Source organism: Eumetopias jubatus, unplaced genomic scaffold, assembly GCF_037043125.1.
Source record: "Eumetopias jubatus isolate StellerSeaLion01/CBP00866 unplaced genomic scaffold, mEumJub1_p1.0 scaffold_3, whole genome shotgun sequence".
Lineage (NCBI taxonomy): Eukaryota > Metazoa > Chordata > Mammalia > Carnivora > Otariidae > Eumetopias > Eumetopias jubatus.
The window spans coordinates 178,660,719-178,684,744 of NW_028274809.1; the positions used below are offsets into that span (position 1 = coordinate 178,660,719).

The window sequence follows — 24,026 nt, forward strand, 5'->3', positions numbered from 1 at the left end:
AATGTTACCATAATGAGTATAATAATTTTATATCTAAAGAAAGAAGTCATTGTTAAAATGTTCTAAGTTGATATTCAGGAAAATTCTACATGGGATATTAGCAGAATGCTGTTAGGAACCAGAAAAGAAAAAAATGTGTGAAATGAAGCTCTAGGGTGCCAGTTGAATCTTATATCATGGTGATGATGTGGCTTTTCTTGCTATTGCTTTTAATGAAATGGGGTTTAAAGAAATATTTTAACTTATTCCATCTATTTCCTAGTGATATGTGAACATCTGCCGCACACCCATTTCAGTCTACATATTTCATTTCCTCTCTAGGAAAAGGTCCCCAGCTCTGTGCTCAACCTAGACAAGCAGGGACAGGGACATGTATGGTAGAACCACAGCCATGGGCATGTGGTGCTGCTCACCATTTTCACAGGGTGGGGAAATCAGGAAGAGAGGCTTTGCAAACATCCCAAGTTGTCTTCCCCTTTGCTACAAGCAAAAGGCCATTGCTTGAGATGTGATCTCCAGAACCCATGACTCTGAGCTCGCCCCCCAGCCATCAGAGAGCCAAGGTTGACTATTTTATACACAGGGTCCTTGATTCTCTAACTGGCTTTTCAAGCACAGTGGGTAGCTGTTAGCAAATGATCAAGAAACAGGATCTTTTTGGTTCTATTTATCAGTTTAAACAAAGTTGTTGATTTGGTTTTGCTCTAAGTTGGCACAGTAAGCGGAGTAAGGGAAATATCAAATGAGTTTTTTACGCAGATGGATGATTCATTGTTTTTTTCTGAAGCCTAAGGAAGAAATGTTAAATTGATTTTGAAGAGATAATTGATTCTTTGCAATGGAGTATATAAAACACACAGTTCAGTGTCTGGCCCATTGTGGACACTGAATAAGTGTTAAGTTCTCTTTTCTTTCTGATCTTGGCTTACACAAATCTCTCTGCTAATTGCCTTCCATGAATGTTTGCAAAAGGGTGAAATTATAACTAAAATTTTCATTTATCCATAATCTTTCACTCCCAGTTTTTTTTTTTAAGTACATACTATGTGCTAGGAACTTTTACAGATTATGGGATTCAGCAATAGCCATGAACAAAATGTAAAAGATCCAGTTCCTCATAAAAAATTATTCATGCATCACTCTGCATAATCCATAGATCTGATTTGTTCTTCATTATTGCGCTATTTAATTACAGATTACGTCAGTTAAAATAATACATTTCTATACCTTTTTTTTTTCAGTGTCTGAATTTTCAAAGCATCATATCATTTTATCTTCCCAGCATCCCTGAGGATTTGTGAGAACATGTTACTCAAAGGTCACACAGGTTTAAGGAGAAAGTCTGAAGGTAGTACTCCAGGCTTTTAGACTCTTCTTTGTGATCTTTCTCTTATGCCACAGCTGTCTCTCATCCAAACAATGGCCAAAATAGAGAGAGCTGATGCAGATATGATAACTTCTGTTTCCTTTGGAATGAACAGGATAGATTTGAATTCCCCCAGTGGTCATCTGACAAATAGTTCATTCATTAACACTGTAATATAAATTAGAATCTAATCAGTAAATAAAACATTACTTATTCTCAAAATATCAAATCCAATTAAATCTAGGTAGCATTCACTGCCACCCATGTTAATATAAAAGATTAGAGTTCTGTTTTGCAAATTTCAAAATGATATATGGGAATAGCAACATCCCACCACAATAGGAACCCACTGAGTAGAAAGTGAAAGGAAAGAATTTTTTTAAAAACACGGGAGCCGAGACGGGATTGATCTGCAGCCATGCTTATGAGCTTGCCAGTAATGACTTTTGTGAATGTATAATCAACCTGCAGAAGACAAAGAGATGTAGGTACAAAGCTTTGGGGGCTTCTGAAAAAGTGCACACCACATTGTTTTATTTTAAGGGAAAGATGTTAAGATGCTGAGATGTTCTTAAAGGAAAAGGTCTTATATTTAAAAACCTAAGACACAGCACTCAAACCTGTTATCACCACCTTCCTCTCTTTCTCGCCTCTCCGAAACAATAAAATGTCTCTCCTTTCAGAACTTTGTATCTTTAATGTCAGCTTCTCTAATCTCAGAATGCCAGCACACTTCTGAGACATTTTAGTAATCCTCTTAAGAGAGAGAATTCATGAGCCAGGTATCTTCCCCAAATCCACAGGTTTTGCAAGCCCCCCAGGCAGGAAGGATAACTCCGTTGTGTATTTGCAGCATCTGCCTACATGGGGACTGCCAAATAATTTGCCAGATTACAGTGAGTGGTCCCCCCTTATCCATGGTTTCAGTTACCTGTGGCCAATCGTGACCCGAAAGCAGATGATCTTCCTTCTGACTTACCCTCCTTCGTCAGAAGGTCACTGGTAGTCTAATGCCCTGTCACAATGCTTACGCCACTCACCTCACTTTATCTCATGTAGGTATTTACCATCTCACCTCATCACAAGGAAAAGAGTGAGCACAGGGCGACTGGATGTCTCAGTCATTAAACGTCTGCCTTAGGCTCATGGCATGATCCCGGGGTCCTGGGATCGAGCCCTTCATCAGGCTCCCTGCTCAGCAGGAAGCCTGCTTCTCCCTCTCCCACTCCCCCTGTTTGTGTTCCCTCTCTCGCTGCCTCTCTCTCTCTCTGTCAAATAAATAAATAAAATTTTAAAAAAAGAGTGAGAACAGTAACAATAAGATATTTTGAGAGAGAAGGAGTCCACATTCACATAATTTGTATTATGGTATATTGTTATAATTGTTCAATTTTATTGTCTGCTATTGTTGTTTATCTCCTACTGTGCCTAATTTATAAATTACACTTTATCGTAAGTATGTATGTATAAGAAAATAATCATATATATAGGGTTTGGTACTATTTATGGTTTCAGGCATCCACTGGGGGTCTTGGAACATATGCCCCGTGGATAAGGGGGGACCACTGTATCTAATTATCTCTTACAACATCACTTGGAGGAAGATAGGCAGAAGATAATACTGATTCTATTTCCTGCAACTGTGTTCTCTAGAAACTTCTGTTCTGCTGTAAAGAAAAGACTTTTAGTGTCTTAAAAATAGTATTTCTTCTCTTGAATTAAAGGTAGTGGAGGGTACATGCACTGTTGGTGGGTATATAAATTGGTGCGGCCACTACAGACAGTGCAGAGGTCTCTTAAAAAATTAAAAATAGAACTATCATGCAATCTAGGAATTTCACTTCTGGGTATTTATCCAAAGAAAACAAAAACACTGATTTGAAAACATATAAGTACCCTTATGTTCATCGTAGCACAATAGCTAAGATATGGCAGCAACCTAACTGTTCATTGATAGATGAATGGATAAAGAAAATGTGATTATATATATATATATATATATAATGATATTACTCAGCCATTGAAAAGAATGAGATCTTGCATTTACCACAACATGAATGGACCTAGAAGGGATTATGCTAAGTGAAATACGTCAGACAGAGAAAAACAAATACCATATGATTTCACTCTTATATGTAATCTAGAAAACAAAACAAATAAATAAAACAAAACAGAGACAGACTAATAGATAACATAGAACAAACATAGTGGCCAGAAGGGAAGGGGGTGTAACATGTGAAAGGGATTAAGATGGACAGATGCCCAGTTATAAAAAAAATAATAATAAGTAAGTCACAGGGATAGAAAGTACAGCATAGGGAATATAGTCAATAATACCGTAAGAACTTTCTATGGTGACAGATGGTAACTAGACGTATTGAGGTGATCATTTTGTAGTGTGTAAGAATATCGAATCACTATGTTGTACACCTGAAACTAATATAATAATGTATGTCAAATATAACTCAACTTTAAAAAATTGTTTTATCTTAAAAAAAAAAAAGACAGTCGAGGGTAGAATGGATTCCACAAACACCTCTGAGTCAATGCATCTGAAGGTGTTACATCTGAATCGCTTCTCTCGGTGGGGTAAAGCAAACTGCACAGAACATCCCAAGGTATGTTCCCTAGAAGACTCATCCTGTGAGAACCTCCCGCACCCTCTGCGGAGCCTGTGGCCAAATGGGGAATTACTGCAAAGGACCTCCTCCCTTTTGATGAGTCAGAACACACATTCATATGACCAAGTCCTGCCAAGATACCTAATTTCACTTTGACCATGGAATTTATTGCATATGTAACAACTGTTAACAACTCTTGGAAATAATATTTTATGGAAAACATTGAAGTAACATCAGCCCAAACATTTTTTCCCCTCAAATCTCCTTACTCAGAAAACAAAACTTCTAGAAAGAAAATGGTTATAGAATAACGCTAGTTATTGTCAAGCACTTACTTTTCCAGATGCTGGCTTCTGTTTTCCTGCCTTATGTACTGCATTTTATCATCATAGTGTGGGGAACAATATTATCATTCCCATTTGACAGAGGAGGAGACTAAAGTTCAGGGAGGACCCTGAGTGTTGGCATGGCACTGGGCTGTCCTCAGCCCCACCCGTCACCCAGTCATATATTTGCCCTGGGCTTTAAATAAAGTGGCCCAGATCTGCCTCTCTAGCCCTGACCACTCCTTGGAATAGAATCTTGATCTGCTGATTCTCATGTAAGCTAACCTCATTTAACCTCTCACTTAACTGACCCACATTATTCCTCATCTGTTTCTTCCCTTATTCAAAATACAATATATTGGGGTGCTCTAGATCACCAGGAAAAAGGCTTATTGGTCCTTTAGAGTAACATAGCCCTGAGCCTCATGAGCCACAAAACTTTGTCTTAAATATACTGCTGCTCCAGTAAGCTCAGAAAATAGTCTGAGACAATCTGAATGTCCCGCACAAGAATTCCATTCGTCACCCATCCCATGAACCCCAGGTTTTAAAAACATGTTGTCTAACCAACAGATTGCATGTATAATAACTGAATGCATTGATTTTCACTTTGTAACTCATCTAAGTAATATGACGGATACATGTTGCTTCAGGTACAGTCTCTGCAATGAGAATCAGACAAGGGCTTCTCATCGTTCCTAAGCAAGCAATGACAGGGCGTGGGTGTGCCAGTCTCCTTCCCAACTCTTCCCTGCAGGTTTTATAAAGATCCAAAAACCCACTCTTAATCCCTAGGCATGTCACTTCCACACTGAAGGACCTCTTTATGACCATGCCTTTTTGTCTAAGGGTAAAATAGAACCTATTGAAGGACCTTCAAGATTCATATCCTGACATATTGTGACAGATTTTTCCGTAGGTCTCCAGCTGATTATGAGGTGAGGTGGTGTTTCCATCATAATTACAAGGTAGTGTTTTCTTCCATTTGAATCTTACTCTCAGCAATTTCTGCACTGAGGCCACCTTAAAAATCCAAACCTGATATAAATAACAAAAGGCTACTAGGCTATATTGACTTAACTCACCATTGGGTATAATTAACACTCTCAAAAGAAAATAAATCCGAAAAAGAAATCAAACAAGTGGTAAGATTTTCTGTTATGATGAGGTATCTCCCCTGGGGTCCTAATATTCTTTCAGGGCATTTCTTATTCCTTTGATTTAATTTAAACCAGTGAGCCAGATTTTTCCCAAAGGGCAAATTAAGAAGGTCTGTTAACTCTTTCAGTGCCCCGCTTCAAGAAATCCCTAGCAAGGCCATTAGCATTGTTTTGCCTTAGGCTGTACACTTTCTAAAAGTCAGCTGTCATATTCGGAGCAATCCAAAATAGCACACTCAACAAAACCCTGGAGCTTTGGAAATGTTAATGCCCTCCGTCAGCAATGACCTTGCCACTGGGAAGTGATTTAGGCACTAGGGAGGGAAGGGCCCGCTATCTTTATCACGCTGGTTTACACCATCAACTTCAGAAATTGTGTGAGAGAAGAATAATCAATAGTGTGTTAAGACCAATCTCGAAGAACGCCAAGACAAAATGCTCCTGCTCTGCAAAATGCTGAGTTGAAGGAGAACTTTTGGATACGACCAAAGAGAAATTACCTGGAGTGGTAACACCGAATGAATTGTGTCTCAAGATGGAATTTGTCATTGGGAATGGCACTCTGAGAGCTCTCTGTGTATTTCGGTGGAATCCCATAACGTGCCTGATGAAAAATGCTTGTTTTAGAGTAAAGCAGATTCAAATAACAAAACCCAAAGGCATGCATGCATTCTAAACACACACACACAGGTTAAGAATTAGCTGACACATATAGTCCCAGAAAGTTAACCAAAGTAAGTAGCTAAGAAGTAGAATCACCTGTGGAAAAATGGAAGGAACGTCAAGTTCAACTTAATCAAAACTTCCTGAAAATGTCCCTAGAGTTTCTGTCATTCTAGTAAAGGTATTATCTCTTGATAACCAGCGGAGAGTAGGAAGCTTCTAAAAACAGCCGAGGAAGTGTCCCCACCGCACCCTGAGTTGAAATCACTGGAAAAGAGCTGGCTGCTCGATCCCTAAGATCATTACACCGAAATCTGTGGTTTCCCATGGCAAACCTAACTGTGACGCCAACAGCTATCAACAACAAAATTAGACGGAACTGTCCTTATGGGAGTTTTCACCACGTTGGCTTGTCCTGTTTCCACACCTTTGTTCCAAAGAGTGTTTTCAAAGAACTCCTCCAGTGCAGGTTTTCCTTATTCACACCACAGGGCAGAGCCACTCAGGTTCTTTGGCCTTAGATGCTAGACACAAAATAACATTTGTCACGGTAACAGGAATCCCACACGGGTAATTACTGAATGCCAAATTCAAGTACATGAAAATGTCTCGGTCATGTTCATTTGTCCTGACATCATCCTGTGACGTAGCTATTACAATTCCTATTTTTAATACAGTTGATGTTCATTGTTTATGGTAGTTATGTTTCATAAAGTGGCTGCAAATACTGAATTAGCAAATACTGAACTGCAGGAAAGACAGGGCTAGGTTCCTGCAAGCTTTTAGCCACCTTTTGGTCAACCAACCAATAGGCAACCTATGTATATTTCTTCTTAAAGACACTTTATTTAGTATATACTGTTGATTCATTAACATTGAACTCAGGGCCAAGTGCGCCAGAACTTCTGCCTGAACAAGGTTTATCTAACACACATATTTTCTCCCTAAGGCACATCACACACAGCCCCTTGGGCTCGGGAACACCAGATAGCACTTTAGCCCTGAATTTGGGGGCCATCTTAAACAGGGAAATTGCCAAGTAAAAGGACAAGAATGTGAAAAACAGGGTACTAAAGATGCCACAGAAAGGACACTTGATTTCAGCATGTGAGCTGAAACAAGAAGGCAGAGTATCACTTTGTTCAGCTTCAGCTGGGAACGTGCATGTAGGACCACTCAACCCATGTCCACAGAAGTACGTGACTAATGATTTGGGGCTTGCAAAGTAATTTTAGCGAGTTGGCAAATTCGCAAATACAGAATCTGCAAATAATGAGGACTGAATATATATGTTTGAAAATAAGAATCAGGGCATGCAGTCAGGCATGCACCCCACATCTGTCTAGTCAGTCCTCCTGTTATATTAGCGGTTGTCGTCATTTAAATTTAGAGATTAGAGTTTATTGGAGGTAGGAGTCCCAGGAAAAATGGGAAAACCATTGCCTGGCATGCTTCTGCACCAGGATCTTAGGAAGAAACTCACTGTGTAACTTTCTTGAACTTTCATTGGTTCTTCCAGGTCTTTCAGGGGTGTGGCCAACCCAAACCTGCTCCAGCCCTCCGATCTGCTCGCTCAGCTCCTGAAAATTTTAATACGCGGTTCAGGCCTTACAATCCTGAGGAGAGACCCACAACTGCTGCAGGCACGAGCTTGGACCGGCTGGTGAGTTCTCTCAGATTGATGGCCACTGTGGGCACTTTCTGTTACCAAGGTTATTCTTCAGGGGATGTGATGGGACTCCGAAAAAGTTGGTCGTAAAAGTCATCTCATTCTTATATCTGCTCCTGGTCTTAATTAGAATATTGAAAAATAATGAGATCTTCCTTTTAGGTCATGAATTAGATTATTTAAGGCATCTTATCCTATTAATCCACTCATGCGGTGGCCAAATTTTCAACTTCATATTTCTTCTGAAATATTAATCTGAAGACTAAGTTACTATATCTTCCAGAGATATAATTACAATAGCGCATTTCTTACTCACCTGCTTCTGTTATTTATTCAGTTATGATACAGTGTAATTTTATTATGCCCTCTTGTGTATAAAGTTTTCTGTTTGAAAGACCTTGCCAGGAGATCCCAAGTCAATGTTACTACCATTTTTTTTTCTTTTTTGTGTGTCTTTTAAAAGTTGGAAGCCTTAAAAATAGTCACTCTTTGATCCACTTAAATGTGTGTCAGGGGACCGACTGATATCTACCAGCAAAGCAATCCACTTGGAGAATAAACATAGTAAACACCATTTTTTAATGTGTTTTAAAAATCGAATTTTGCTATAAAAAATGAAAAACTCATAATTTCAAAGAAATACTGCCCGATTATTTTCAGTGCAATTTATAGCACTATAAACAATTTATATACCTGTAATTGTTAGTGCTGTTAATGTTGCCTTGCCAATGATCTTGATGTAAAATTAACAGATAAAAACCTTAAGGTCATAAAATACTTGAACCACATCTGATTATGTCATATAAACTCAGATCTCAAGGGTTTCTGGTTATGAAAATACTTTTACTAGTCACTGTTATAAATTACTTTATCAGTTTAGTTAATATCCTTCTGCAGCATAGGACTCACAAGATTAAATTGGTTAAGTTTGGCCTTCACGTTAAGTACATCTCAGCATCTCTGTCTATAAAAATCAAATGTACTTACAACATAAGGGCCTATCCACAAAGAGCCAGAGTGAAGGGGTAAGTGGAGTCATTACCCACTAAATTATGTTATAAGTTTATTACTGTTTATTAGCAAATAAAACCCCTCTTCAGTGTAGTTTTCAAAAAAAGAATCATCCAGATATTGCTTCAACCTTCTACGTTACCTTGGTCATGTCTATTCTCTGTTCCCAGTTTCAGGAAGAGTTTAAAAATAGTCACCTTTCTTCTTTTAAACAACCAATTAGATTCCCCTGAACCACTAGCTAATTGTTTTAAAGAAATGATGGTTATCATGAGAGTCCATTGTTTGAGGTTTTACTTTACAAACTCCTCTGTCTGTTAAGATCCTTTTCACCAAAGCACAAATGGTGAGTATGGGTTTGAGTTCTCTCACTCTCTCTCTCACTCTCTTTCTCTCTTTTTTATTTTTTTTTTTCCATTTTAGTTGGCTCTAACTTAGTTATTGGAATAATTCAGGTTTTTTGGAATTTTCACAAATCCTAATTTAAGAACTGGGGCATGGTGCAGGATGAGTAAGTCCTAGCGATCTGCTGTACAACATTGTGCCTATAGATAAATCCTGTTTGGTGCACTTAAAAATCTGTTAGGGCGGTAGCTCTCATGTTAAGTGTTCTTACCACAATAAAGTAAAATTTAAAAACAATTGGGTGCATTATGCACTTAATTAGTAATTACTAATTAATGTTTTTTCCCTTTGAAACAAGCACAGTTTTCTCTCCTCCCAGGAGAAATAAACACACACACACTCAAACAGGGGAAGTAGAAGAAGAAAAATATTTTTCTCAAGACAGCAGTGTGTATGCGATTTAGCACAACCTAAATAAAGCATCAACGCTTTGAGATTGCCACATGATGTATAATATCTGATAGATAAGGAAATTAGAATTTGAACCTTCTTTTAGAAAGGAAATTCATTGATGATCTTCGAAATGCCCCCAATATAAAGGTCTTGAAGAGTATTGGCAAATAGCAAACTGATTTAGGCTTTTCTATTTTTATGCACCCCCCCAAAATATATTTTAATCAATATTTTTTCTGAAAAGGATCAGTCATGGTTAATTATTTGATCATGGGTAAAAACCAAAGACTAGACTGGGTGCATAAGGGCCAGATTCAGTGCATAGGAATTTAAATCAGTAAGTCAGTTTTATTCGAAAATGTTCTCTGAAAGCACATAGTACTTAACTTCCTCCTGGTGTGACATCAGGGTCTGTAAGAGAGAATGGCAGATTTATCAATGTTTTATTGAATTAAATTCCCAAATTGTAAGAATTAGTGATTTGTAATTCACAGCCAGCCATAAACTGACCTGGAGTCACTTCCCCAGTCCCTAAGGGCAAGGGGCTGTTTCCACATCAAAAGGAATTATTCAAGGTTATTCTTGAGAAACACAAACTAGGCTCAAAGCTAACATCAGCATCTTCATTGGCAGCCCTTGGCTCCCTGACCAAGGCTTTTTCCCTTGTGAGGGTTCAATGTATTTCTGAATAGTGGAAAGGTAAAGCAGTTACCTTAGACCGACTGTTTATATGACAGCTTATATGTCAACAGTCAGACCAAATCATCTTCAAGATACATGCATTGGTGAACTCTCTTGATGGGTCTGCCATATATTACAGCCTATTTTGACTGTTTATAAACAAGTCTCATGTTACCTACTCCTGTTTTCTCCTGAAAAGATGTTTCCTGAATATTTATAAGAAGCATGTGTCCCAGAGAAAGAGGATAATTGGAAAAGATTTCCCTTAATTTCTCGAAGTCTTTCGGCAGAGAAAAAGCTTCAAGGACAGCATCAAAAGAATATCCCAGTCACTCCACTGCTTTTGCCAAAGCGAAAATAACTGTAAAGCTCTTGGAGGAGTTGATTCTTACTACCACTTAAAATGAATACCTGTGTTAATTAACTTTGGAATCTTTTGGTCAGTGTTTTTATATCAGTTATTGTAAAGCTATTTTTTATGTGAACTGGTAATTATAGGGTTAGTTTTAGAAGTAAAGCTCCTAACCCCAACCTGAGCCAACTGCTGCTAGAACTTACATAAAATAATTAAAAATAAAACTTTCTTAAAAATACATCAATTCGACCATTTAATCTCTATTAGATGTTCAAGGAACCTGTAAATTCTTTTATATCACTAGGAAGCTTTTCTCTTTGTTCCTCTAAAGTTATATGGGCATAAAAATCAGCTTAGGTAGACAGTGGCTTTCAGACATACTACCCTGAAGTTATTTTTATTATCCAATAATGAATGAATACATTTGTATAAATTCAGCTGCTGATGAAAAGCTGACTCATCAAAGACTATCACAGTCCTAACTCCAGCCAGAGTTTGCTGAAGATACAAATGCCATCCAGTATTTTGGTTAACAGATTGGCCCCACGATCACATGTCTTTCCTGTTACCAACACCCACCCCAGCAGCCCTCTGTCCCTGCTTACTGTTACTGATTTTCAATTAAATAGGCCAGAAGTGATTATTTGCAAATGACTGATTTTTCTTCCCTTTTTTCTTAAACTTATACTTCATGAATTCTCTTACATAATTTGACATGAAACTATGAGTTCTTTTTTTTTTTTTAAAGAAACTTACACTGGAATGTCACTGGAAGTACAGACTATAAAAAAATACATCAACCTAAAAGGGCTCAATTTTGAAGATCTGAGAATACAGAGATATTTCAGATTATCATCTGTGAAAAACAATTAGTTGTACAGCTCAGAAAATTGAGCACAACATGGGCTATAGATCCCGGACACACTAGGCAGGGAGTGTCTGTTATTTACCCCAGTGGACTCATCAGAGCAAAATATACTTTAAATCGTGTATCTTAGAGGAATGTGTTTTATAAAAGTAGATTTCAAAGAAAAAAAAAAAACACATGGAAGTTAATTCATCAAGTTGGTGATGATTTAGACCAATGAACCTCCAGTAAGTATTCAACATCGTACTGGCTTCTTGAATATTCTACTGGTCATTCTGAGGGAGTTTGGGGTGGGGGTGGGTGGAATGCCAGCCTGCAAAGCAAAACGTTATACCTGTGTTGTGCTATTATGTATAGAATAATCTCTCTTTCTTTTTTCTTTAAATTTGTTTTCCTCTTGCTTCCCAGAGGATTGTGTGGAGGACAATGCAACATAGTGTAAGCTTTGGTCTTCTTTTTTCTTACTCTCATCCTCATTTGTCTTCATATAGTCATTTCAGAGAGTTCTCGAGAAATTCTACCTCTACTTTCCCTTTCCAGACTGTCTAGAGCGTGTTGAACACTGCACATGACCGACAGCGTTAGCGGCTTCCTCTCTGTTTGGTATTTATGGTTAACAGCCATTTTGGTATTCTTTCCCAATGGCAAGGTTTTCAATCTAGGCTTTGTGTTAGACCAACTCATTTGGTGGCTGATTTAAATTCTATCCCAATGTTCAGACTATGTGTAGTCTGCCTGAAAAATTAGCTCTTCCCTGATAGAATATATTGGCTTTTTCCTTCTTGTGCTGAGCGAATAATTACCTCGCTAATAGTAACAACCAAACAACATCAGCTCTCATGCATAAGGAGCTAATTTTTCCATTAGTGAGGACAGAGAATTTAGGGGGTTAAGAAATAGTCTGTGGTATAGGTTGTTTACTCTTTTTTTTTTTCTTCCTTCTTGAATTTACTGATGTCTCGTAGAGCATTCAGGGAGGGCACCCTGGATATTTTTTACTACAAAGTGGTTTGTGTTGGGGCTGAGGATGGCATACCCAGGTTATCTTAACCTGACTTTATATATTAACCATAATAATCAGATAGTTAAGTTTTCTAATCTGGTTTTCATACTAACATCCCATGCTGATAATAACTTTTAATAAAGTTCTGAACCAAAATAAAATAAAATAAAATAAAATAAAGTTCTGAACCCTGCATAGCATTGTGGACCCAGGAGAGACGATGACTCTCCCCTGAAGGGCATATATTTATTCATGCAGCACACCTGTGACATCATAGTGCATGTCTGCCTGGTCTTAAATTCAGGCAGTGAAAACCTCTGTTCAAATTCATTTCTTTAAAAGGAAATTGTCCCCTGAGTCGTATTCCCATTCATCATCACAGTTCTCTGAGCCCAGGGCAGTTTGAATGAAAAAAAAGTTAAGAGGTAAATCTGGAAGAGGACTACTCTGAAAGAGGAGACCTTGAAGAAGGAACAGGGAAGACAGATGGCTAAATGGGAAATGGGGGGAGCAAACGTCATGGGTAGGACAAGTCAGGGTTCTATTAGTTTGGTTCATTTGATAAAATTAGAGTAGCTCCAGCTCAGACAGTGTGTGCCCGCGTTTCTCAACATTCTCCCGATATCTCCAGGTTTTCCAGCCTTGGAGCCAGTCCAATCTCCTTATCTTATGGTTATCAGGGGCCCTGTAGCTTTCCCCCGAGAGGAATGACTTCCTTGAATATATTGGAAGGAATGTAAATTATAATATCATCCTCCACTCCCATGCTGTCTGCTAGACTTCCCTGCTGGCCTCCTATAATCTTCCTTAATTGGGCCAAAAACGCAGTGCTACTTTTTTTTTCTTTAAATTTTTATTGTTATGTTAATCACCATACATTACATCATTAGTTTTTGATGTAGTGTTCCATGATTCATTGTTTGTGCATAACACCCAGTGCTTCACGCAGAACATGCTACTTTTGAAATTCACTGGTTCGCCAACGGTGCTAAATAAGAATTATTGACATTATTACGTATAGATTGAAGAACTTGCAAAATATCAAGTTATGCACTTTATTTTATTTTTCTGAAACAAAATGGACAAAGCAGCTCACTTTCTGGTGTCATTCCTGCCTGATGGTTAATACCAGTTTCAGAGTAAAATGCTGGTCATAAAAACTTTCTTCTCCGCCTCTTTGGGGCCATTTTGGTGTGATTTAGGATGTCTTGGTTGTAAGGATTCAGGGAAACTGTCTGTTGTTCATTTTAAATTGCCATGGCATTTCATTGTCACCTCAAAGGATTCTGCATCCGGCTAAGTCCACTATTTTGCATTTCAAAAGGATGTCAGGCTGAATTTAAGAAACTGCTTTATTATCTAGAGCTTCAGCCACTGTCTTTAGGTGAAACTGATATTTCCTACCTTCCACCCAGACACACACACACACACACACACACACACACACACACACACACACACACCCCTCAGTCTTTGCTTGGCTGGAGCAGCAGGAAAAAGTAAAACCTCAATAACAACAGTAAACCAGATTCTCCACTTTAATTAGTTTTCTAAAGATAAATGGGTCAAGGCCAGACTGGCTTTCAGCCTCTGCTGCTGCTGCATAAATTATGCCCCATTCACCCCAGCAAACAAATGGCTACTGCTCAATCCACTTCCAATTGTGAACTGCCCAGTCTTGCCCGAACCTGCTTTATCTCTTTACAGCAAAACCCCACTGAGACACCCCAGTTTCATCTTCAGTGAACCCTTGGTAATAACAACAGCAAAATACAGTGAGCTTTCAAAGCAGGGAGAAAATACAAAACATTCTAACCAGACCACCCAACTCATTTGGTCTCAGTTCCTGCCCTTCGGGCAACAGCAGCAGCGCCCAGTAGCTGGGAGAGCCGCCAGACACAGGCTTCTTTCCGCTTAGGAAGCTTGTGGTTGACGAGGCCCCGGTGGGGGATAGCATAAGACACACGTAGAAAATGATGGCTTATCTGCAGGATATGCTGCTTGTTCCATGGGCTTGGAGGATGCACACAGCGAATTCAATGGTATGCCCTATTGGGAACCCGGATGGAATGCCTGCTCCTCGTGTGGCTTTTTCAGTTCGTGCCCAGTGGACAGTGGACTGGTTTTACATCCTGGAGAAGCTCTTCTTTCAGGAACGTGGAAGGATGGTGAAACTGGAAAAGCGCCGACCTCTCTTTGAGCTCAGGCGAGGCGGTGTTCAATTGCACTGGGCTGTGTGCCTCGGGGAGAAAGAAGAGGAATCGCCCCACTGGCCACGTTCCTCCCTGAGAGATGCTGAAGCCCATTCCTCATCTGCGCTTTACGACATGTTCAGAGAATCACGTGGATTCTTGATAAAATAAACAATGAAATAAAGTCATGCCACGCCTTTTAAAAGGAGGGGGGGGACTTTTGCACCGTTTAGGTATAAGTGGTCCTTAAAATCATTTTGGGGGGATTTGACCAATCAAACCATTTTCAACTCTGTTAAACTGTCCTTTGTCTTCAGAAATATTTAAGCTAGAGCTTTGTTGACCTCTGACTATGTCACAAACATGAAATGTTATACTTTCAGCCATATTTTCTATCTGCTTGATTGTATGCCGATATGCTTACTTTCCGCTGAAGACATGAAAATTTCTTTCAGAATTCCTAGACTGCAGCTAACCCAAAATCAATGCATCCTTTATGCATCAGTCAATCAACAATGTATGTACTGGCTTCTTCTCTGCTACATAGCACTTAGTAAAACTAGCTACCGCGTACAATCTGTACCAGAGCATGTTGTTAGTGCTAGCGTCATCAAAAAGGCAAAAGTTACTATTTGCAAAAAAGCACAGCTTATCAAACCTGTTAGATACACTCTGTCTCCTCTAGGGAATAATATCTAGTATAGAGTCCATACAATGTGAGCGTATAGGAAATAGGAGTTTGATTTTGTAATCTAAGATGGATTACACTACTAAAGAATACATGGAAGATATATTAACAAATGAATTATCATTGACCAAATATGCCAATGGAAAACACTAAAACATCTGTAGCATCTTTGGGATAGGCTATCCCATACCTCATTCTACTTTCTTAAGCCAGAACTTTTTGCCCACATCTTGAACAAATTAAACAGAAACTTTGTCAGTTCTGAACCAGTCTGATGAAAAAAGTGTATTTGTCCTTTATTCCACTATGTAATAAGTGTTTTGGTGACTTGAATATGAAAGCCTGAATAGACAAGCCATACTAAACTACCTAAACCACACCTTTTAAAATATGTGTTCATGAGAAGCATCAGTTGACATAGATCTTTTATTAACTTATTGAGCAGCTTAAAGAACCTTCTCTTTGTTATGGAAAACCTGCAGTAATTTTTTCTCATAGCTGTCTGAAATATCCGCAACACAACTCCCAAATGTGATGTTCACGCTTATGAGAGATAGAGCTGAAGAAATGGGATATTTCATAAATACCAGTTTTGATGTATTTGCTGTATAATCAATCAGCTTTTAACTGACTCTGGGGCCTATGGAATACATTTTAAAGCACTGGGAATTTGGCTACTCCCATAACATACTTGGACACTCTTTATTGTTAGCAATAAACCTCAGGCATAAACATTGTAGAGAAAACCAGATGAAAAGAAACCTGTTTGAGTGAAAATTGACTTCGCTTCATAAATGTTAAAGGTAGAAAGATATCTGCAATACACAATAATTTTATTACTTAAGCTCATTCATGATCATTATCTTCAAAGGCTGTGACTTCATGCATATTTTCTAACCTAAAAGACTGGCCAAGCTATTAAAAAAAAAAAAGTCAGGTTGACAGTAAATGAACAACCAGCAGCTGCAACAGCACCATGATATTGCTGGTTAACAAATAATTTTTTGGAAGTTGGGTTTGTGTAATATCTTCGGAAGCTTTGCCAATATTTTATCGATCCCAATAAGCTGAGCTAGGCAACACGGCACCTACAAACACCCCCCAAAATGGCTCATAAAGAACACAAGTTTACTGCTCGTTCATGCCAATATGTTTTGTGGGTTTTCTGTGTGTCAGCTGCACATGATCATCACTCTCACTCCAGGACCCAGGGTCACAGGGCAGCCATCATCTGGAGCTTCACCTATTACAGTAGTGGAGGAAGTGAGAATGGGGAAAAGACAACTATTGGAGTCTCCACCTAGAAGGGGCCCAGCACACGGTTCACAGGTCATTGGCCAAAGAGGGTCACATGACCAAGCCTACTGTCAAGAAGGCAGGGACCTGTGTCCCTCTGTGTCTCACACAGAGTGAAAACATGTGAGCAAACAATATTGTCATCCACAAATATGTATGACCAAGGCAAGATTTTTAAGTTGATAAAAATCGACCTCATTACTCTCTCCAACCCTAAGACAAACCTTACATGAAAAAGAAGAGGAAAATCCTTCATTCATTCAACAAATATTTATTGTGCACTAATTTGAACCAAGGATAGCTGGTTAGAGCATAATCAGGAGCTCACACTTTGGGGGACACCAGACAAATCTAGCTATAATTCCACGCAGACTAGATACTGGTAAAGATTGTGTTTAAATTTTTTAGAATTCTCAGAGAATTCTAAGTCTTTGTTACAAAGGGAGTGTCTATATTGCCCTAGAAAACCAGCATCTCTTTGGAAGTCAGCTTGATTTTTAGTGTTGGATGGCTTTTTTGCCTATCTGATCTTTGAATTCAATCATAATTCAACCAGAGCCAAGGAGTCCCACTCCAAATCTTAGGACAGTATCTCAGGGAGGAGGTAGAAGCTGTTGCCAACAAGGAGTAGAAAAATAGCAGCAGAAAAACAGAATGAGCAAAGACATTTTTATTACCGGCATTTAAGTGTCTTTCAGATCCAGACTATATATTTTTTAAATAAAGCTTCCATACTGCATTTTGTGAATGCTGCTCTTGTCTTACTTGATGTCATGTTTGCTTAGGCAAAGCAATTTTTCTGCTCTTCTCCTTTCTGGGTCAACCTAGTTGGAGCAAATCAAATTGTTCTCCCTCTCTCTTTCTTTCATACATCATCATTTAAGATCACCAAGAATTCGAGTTCTGGAACCTGCCCTTGTCTCCTTTTACAATATCTGTTTATTTCTGAACAGCATTCATGAAGGAGAACACTCTTCACAGGTTAATCAGAGAAATTGCATAGGCTGACAGCAACAGCTAACTTATTGATTGCAATGGAAGTCTCAGGAATGCGTGTGCCATTGGCTTGTGCATGGAATTATTTACAAAATCGTAGAGCTCTGATTCAGCTGGAAGAAAAATTACAATATACATTCATAAATTATTTGTGTGTAAGCGAGGCAATGAAACAATAACTTTTTTAAGTTTTATTTTAAGGGATTTTGACGTAAGAAAACTCCCCCACAGCAGCCTGCATTCATTTCAGTGAAGAACACTCATCTCTGCACTTGGAAAAGCCTAGCATTTCCTTTGCCTGCTCTTTGCAGCTCCTTGAGTGCTAGAGAAAAGGGGTAAACATGAAGCAGCTAGACTAGCTCTGGGAAGAAAACATAAAGGCAGCAAACTGCCTTAATTGATCTCCTCACATAAAATCCAAAACCCCAGAGGCTATCTTTAGCGCAAGACATGTCCTCACGAAGATGTTTCCAGTTACTCAGGAAAATCAAATCTTCTTTATACAACAGTCTTCAAGGAACAAGAAATATTTCATTAGGATTTTAGTGATGGGGGCTCAAGCAAAGAAAGCTTCATCCTCTCTTTTGTCAAGATTTCTTGACAAAATAAATAAAACAAAAAGCCCTTTATGTATTTTTCAGTAAAAAAAAAAAATGCACAGTTTGGAGGTGAGAAGTAAAATGAATCCTTAGGAATATTTTTTGAAGCGGACTTGGAAAACTTGGATTATGGTCTAACAGAGAAGGGTCGTGTGTGTGTGTGTGTGTGTGTGTGTGTGTGTGTGCTTATTTTTTAATTGTGATACACTTCTTGTGTCCAGTAGTCATAAGTGAGATTGTTACAGTCATTTATCAAATTGTAGTTGAAGCGTGATACTTTAATATAAAATGTCTGTGATTCATCGCTACTTTTTAAAATTCAAAGACACCTCTTTGTAAATGAAATCTGACCACCCATTTCCAAGTCTTCCCCATCCCTCCCGTCATGTCTTGCCCTAAACTTTACCCTTCCACAGAGAGGTGCCTCTGCTGTCTGCTAGATTAAGCACAGCTGTTGTTATCATAAACAACAACATCTAATTTCAAAGATCTCAGTTACTCATTGCGAGGTTGACTCTAACACACAGGCTGTAGGTAGGCTTCTTGTTCTTTATGGAAAGTGGCTGGTTCGGCTGGAGGCTTCGGCATTCAGGGAGAGCTGAGGCCACAAAAACTTTCTGGGAGCCTTTAGGACTAGTCTCTGGGGACAAGCAGAGAATCGCGAGCTACCGCTGGCTCCCACCTGGTTGTCAAAGACTGTGAACCCTGGAGCTTTCTCTCTAAGCTATGGCAAGATTGCAGTAAAAAGTCCCAGGCTGAACGCTGGGGAAGCTGGTAAGAGTGTCAAGTTCTAGAAAAGTATTTGGGAAGCATGCAGCTAAATGGTGGATGCGAATAACCCAGAGGAATGATGGAGTACAGAGTGAGGGGGATGCACCACGTCTCCCATGACATATTCCTGAGCACTGCGCACATCTCTCGGCCTCACCACCACCGAGGACCAACACGGAAAGGCTTTTGCTAAAAACAGTCAAGCCAGACAAGGTGGAAGTACTCAGGGAGGACGTGAAAAGCCCAAATTAAGCAGCTGAATCTGATGCAAAGGTGAACAGCATCTGAAATAGCCTTTTTGAAAAAACTCACTTGAAGGTGAACACAGAGACAAGCCATTGGCAAAATTTAACTGTAAAATGATCAGTGCCTGGAGAGTAGATTTGACGATGGAGAATGACAAGGAGAAGAAGATATCATACAGCTCTTCTTCCTCCATCTTGACCTCTCCCCTTCTAAAAATAAAAGAAGAACCAAAAGCACAAAGTTTTTAAGATTTGTCCAGTGACATAGGAGCCAGAACAAGAACCCAGGCTTCTTACTGCTACCCGGGTTTTGTGTCCACCAAGTTGTCCCACCTGCCTGTCTTATGAAATATACCATAGCTCCAGATGGAAGCAGGATCTGCTTAACAGCCTATCCTGGGTCAACAAAGAAGAACGGTCTGAATTTGTGGAGTGCTTTAGAATAGACAAAGGGTGTTCACATACTGTACCTTGTTTGTAAAGCTTGAAACAACAGGAGCCAGCTATCTGATGTTTCTCTTGAAGAGACTTCTAGTGCTGGCTTTCTGGTTCCCCGGGGCCTGATCCTACAATGCTCTTGGTGTCTGTGATGTCTCTGCTGCCATCAAAGGTCAAGCAAGAGATACACAGGCATTTTTGAGGGTTTACTGCTATTTTGCTTCTTTTTTGTTGCCTGCAGTACTTTCATAAGATCCTCTGTTTGGAAGAAAAAAAAAAAAACGGAAGGGAAGGAAGGAAGGAAAGAAGGAAGGAAAAAATTTTGTTTTCTGATACTTAAGGCTATTTGGGGTGCCCAGAACAACTTCACAGAATTCCAGATAAAGCCTGGAGGAATGCATTGCTCACTCAAAGGAAGGTGAAGAAAAAATTGGGGGATGGGTGGGTCTGAATGATCACTATTGTAAGTGTTTACAGAATGTTTGGATAACTATCCTCCTAAGTTTGCTTTCTATTACATTGCTGATATATTCTCAAAGGCTGCTGACCATGAGGATTTGGAATTCAAGATCCTCATTTAAGATCTTCCTAAACAATAGTAGTATGAGCAAGTAAATTGTATTTGGTTGAATTGATGATTAATAGTAAAAGCTATGGCTCTATTGATTTAAAACGATAAGAGACTTTCAGCACATTATTTAAATGCCTGTGGGAATTGTACAAAGTCCCTCCAAGATTACTGACTTTTGGTCATCATCCTTATTACTTTTGTCTTCCAAATCATTGCACTATCTTGAATTGTGATCATCAATTTCAGCCCTTTTGAGTCATTGTGATGCAAACAGGACTGTGATTTATCCAGAAACACCAAAGTCCTGTTTGACTCTGGGCTGGTTCAGGCCAACTCTAAAAACAAGACCACATGTTCAGGTAAGTAGAGCAAGATGCAAATGAATCCCAAGGCCTGATCCTTAAAAGTGCTGGCCAAGGCCTCTTTCCTCACCATGAAATTGGACCACCTTCCTCCAGAGGGTCTCACAAGGACCCAGGGAGACAGCACTGAGCCAAAGTATGGATCCACCATCACCGTCAAGGAAAAACAATTCAAAACATTTGCTCTGCACTCAGGGAGCCCTCGGGTTGGTTGCAGGGACGTTAAAGTCCATCTAGTCCAATGCTCTCACTTTGCCAATGAAGACACTGGAATCCAGAAAGATGATGGGGCTGGTGCGAAAATCCCATTGGCTTAGGGCTGAGATATTTCTTTGTTTCTCAACTTCCATTCATTCAAGTGATACATCCAGTAATGCATCTTTCCAAAATAATGTCATGCTGGTTGTAGTAAGCCCATATATATATATATATATATATATATATATATATATATATTCTAGAATAAAGAAAAGCCACAAATTACAATCACAAAAATAAAGTAAATTGAATCTGTTGAATTCACTGTCACAAAAAAAGGTGGATCTTTTTTTCTCTTTATATAGATTTATTTTTCAGACAAGTTTTAGGTTCATAGCAAATCTGAAAAGAAAGTAAAGAGAGGTCCCACATACCCCCTGCCCTGACACAGACACAGACTCCTGCACTATCCACCTACTGGAGTGGTGCACTTGGTTTTGTTTCTTTACTGTAGGTTTGTACCCTTTGAACAACATCTCCCCAACTGCCCTGCCTTCCAACCCCTGATAACCACCATTCTACTCTCTGTTTCTACATGTTTGACTTTTTGAAATTCCACTTACAAGTGAGATCATACAGTATTTGTCTTTGTCTGACTTGTCTTACTTAATGCCCTCAAAGTCCATCCATGTTGCTGTAAATGACAGGATTTCCTTCTTTCTCGTGGCTGAATAATATTCCATCGTGCACATGCACCTGTGTGTGTGTGTGTGTACGTGTGTGCACCTGTATTTGTACAATACCACATCTTCTTTATCCACTCATCTGTTGACAGACACTTAGCTTGTTTCCGTATCTTGGCTGTTGGGAATAGTGCAGCAATAAACATCGGGCTGAGTATATCTTTTTGACATCCTTGCATTTCCTTTGGGTAAATACCCAGAAGTGGGATTGCTGATCACATAGTAGTTATATTTTTAATTTTTTGAGGTTCTGCAGACCGTTTTCCACAGGGGCTGAACCAATTTACATTCCCACCCACCCTGCAGTGGGGTCCGTTCTTCCCCACATCCCTGACAACACTCCACTCCTCTTCTTGATGATGACCATTCTAGCAGATGTGAGGTCATCAGAGTGGTACACTTGTCACAATCAGTACAACTACATTGACCATCCTTTCCATCCAAGCTGATTTCAGATCAGCTGGCAAGAGGACTCCTCACAGAAATGCTACCATTTTCTAACACTAGTACCTTGGGTGAGTCCCTCCAGCTCTCCTCTTTCAGTTAAAATGACAGGGAGAGGAGAGCAAAGCAGATGGGTAAAAGTAAGGAGAAAATATCTAAGATCCTTTCCAGCTTTCAAACACTAGCATCCTGGGAGGAATGACAATCGATTACATCAGAGTAACTCACGCCCTCCTCCTGTGACGCCACCTAGAAATGTGTGGGGAAGGAGGGTCCACCTCCAGCTCCCACTGTTGTTTTATCAACGATAACTTCCTCGGGGACTCTCACATCAAAATCGTATTTGTGATTTAGCATCTACCAACATCCACATGAGGCAGCAAAGTTTCTCAGTACATCTCCAGGACGCACATATACCAAGGCACAGAGAGGAGAAGTTGTCATTTCTGCCTCCACATGTAGGATGCCATGCCTAATTTTAAAAATTAGAACCCACTGCGTCTGCCGGAGCTTGCTGTTTACATGGCTATAATACTTTTTACTCCCTGTGCTGTGAGGAGCCTTTCCCTCCGTGTCCAAAGAAGTGCTGGGGGACGGGGCTGGGGCCTTTTGGAATCTCATGGACACGATTCATCACGAGCATCTCACCTGGATATTCTAGTCTTCTGTTTTGTGGACCTCTTTCTTCTCCCCTTCCAGAGAAACCACTGTCTCGATCTCCGGCTCCATCCTTTGCATCCACTGCCCGCCCAGTGTTTCCCACAGCTGTGGCTTTTCTCATGGTATTCTAGGCACAACGGGGGGGGGGGGGGGGGGAGGTGTTTTCATATCACCGTTAATTTGCTTCAGTCAGAGCAAAAACAAAAGCAAAACATTCAAAAAATGCCAAGCACTTGGGAGGAATGTCTGCTCGCTATGCTGATACTTCACTGTGACCTCAGATCCTTTCCAAGATTCTCACTGTTACATTAATACTAGGTGGCCACATCCTCTGGAAATACAGATTCAAAAGTGCTTGGGTCATTTTCTTTTGTGAGAAGTTTTTTGTATTTTTTTTTTCACTTTATTAACAGGATGTGTGATACCTAGTAAGTGGTGTGTGATCACTGCTTCTTATAAAATTGAATCTAAGTGCAAGTCATTTCACACACTTCTCCCTTCCCTGAGATAGCTTCAATGCCTTCCTTTTTTAGGACAAAGGAGGCGAGCAGAGAGGTTTCCTAAATGTGAGAAGAAGGAGGGCCACCACCATGCTCTCCAGCAGACTTTCAAATTAACTCCTCCATCCCAACACACTTCCTCATCTCTCCCCCCTGACTTTGTTGGGAGAGACACAGCAGAGGGTTACCCTTTGCCCTTCCTGGAGATAGACCACAAAGCCAGCAGTTAGAGAAAGATCTGTTGCTGCGGTCTCAAAGGACCTCTCTGCCCACCAGACCAGCATTTCTGAACACGTGGGACCAGGATCACCTAGATCAGAAGCTTTATTAAAAAAAAAAAAAAATGCTGAGAGCCAAGCCAGAACCACACCAAATGAGCCACACCCAGGGCCAGAGGACAGAAAATCTGCCTATTCAATAGGCTCTCGGGTAATTCTGATGTACCCTCTCAACATGTTATATGGACTGTTGTCTTCTTGACTCGAGGATCTGCCTTTTCCCTCAGCATCCCCACTAGCAAAGCATCCAATGTACACTTCCTGGAAGAATGACTCCTCCATTAGATGTGTACAAAAGACTTCGTGGCTCACGTGTGGAAGGATTCACCCTACTATGAGCTCCCAGCAGAGAGAGAAAAATCCAAACTAAGACTTCCTGGCTGTCCCTGCTGTTGGTCTCATGGATGTCACTGACATCAACAACAGTCTTGAATCACTGCTCTTTATCAGAAGCAAATATAAAGAGACACCCCACACCACCAGCTGCACAGCCCAGCCTCCTGGTAGTCTTTCTAGAAAGAGCT

At 39.8% G+C, this 24,026-nt stretch overlaps 1 protein-coding gene across 2 annotated transcripts in view; it reads left to right on the forward strand.

Annotated features, from left to right (window-relative positions):
• The window catches only part of GPC6 (glypican 6), a 1,069,763-nt gene that overhangs the window by 978,764 nt on the left and 66,973 nt on the right, over nucleotides 1-24,026 (forward strand). Inside the window, exons 6-7 of one of the 2 annotated variants that reach the window (XM_088022217.1) lie at nucleotides 7,656-7,799; nucleotides 11,927-11,956. In XM_088022217.1, the coding sequence (XP_087878343.1) occupies nucleotides 7,656-7,799; nucleotides 11,927-11,956 (174 nt within the window). The remainder of the gene's footprint in view (nucleotides 1-7,655; nucleotides 7,800-11,926; nucleotides 11,957-24,026) is intronic. The other variant, XM_028112064.2, reaches the window with a different exon arrangement.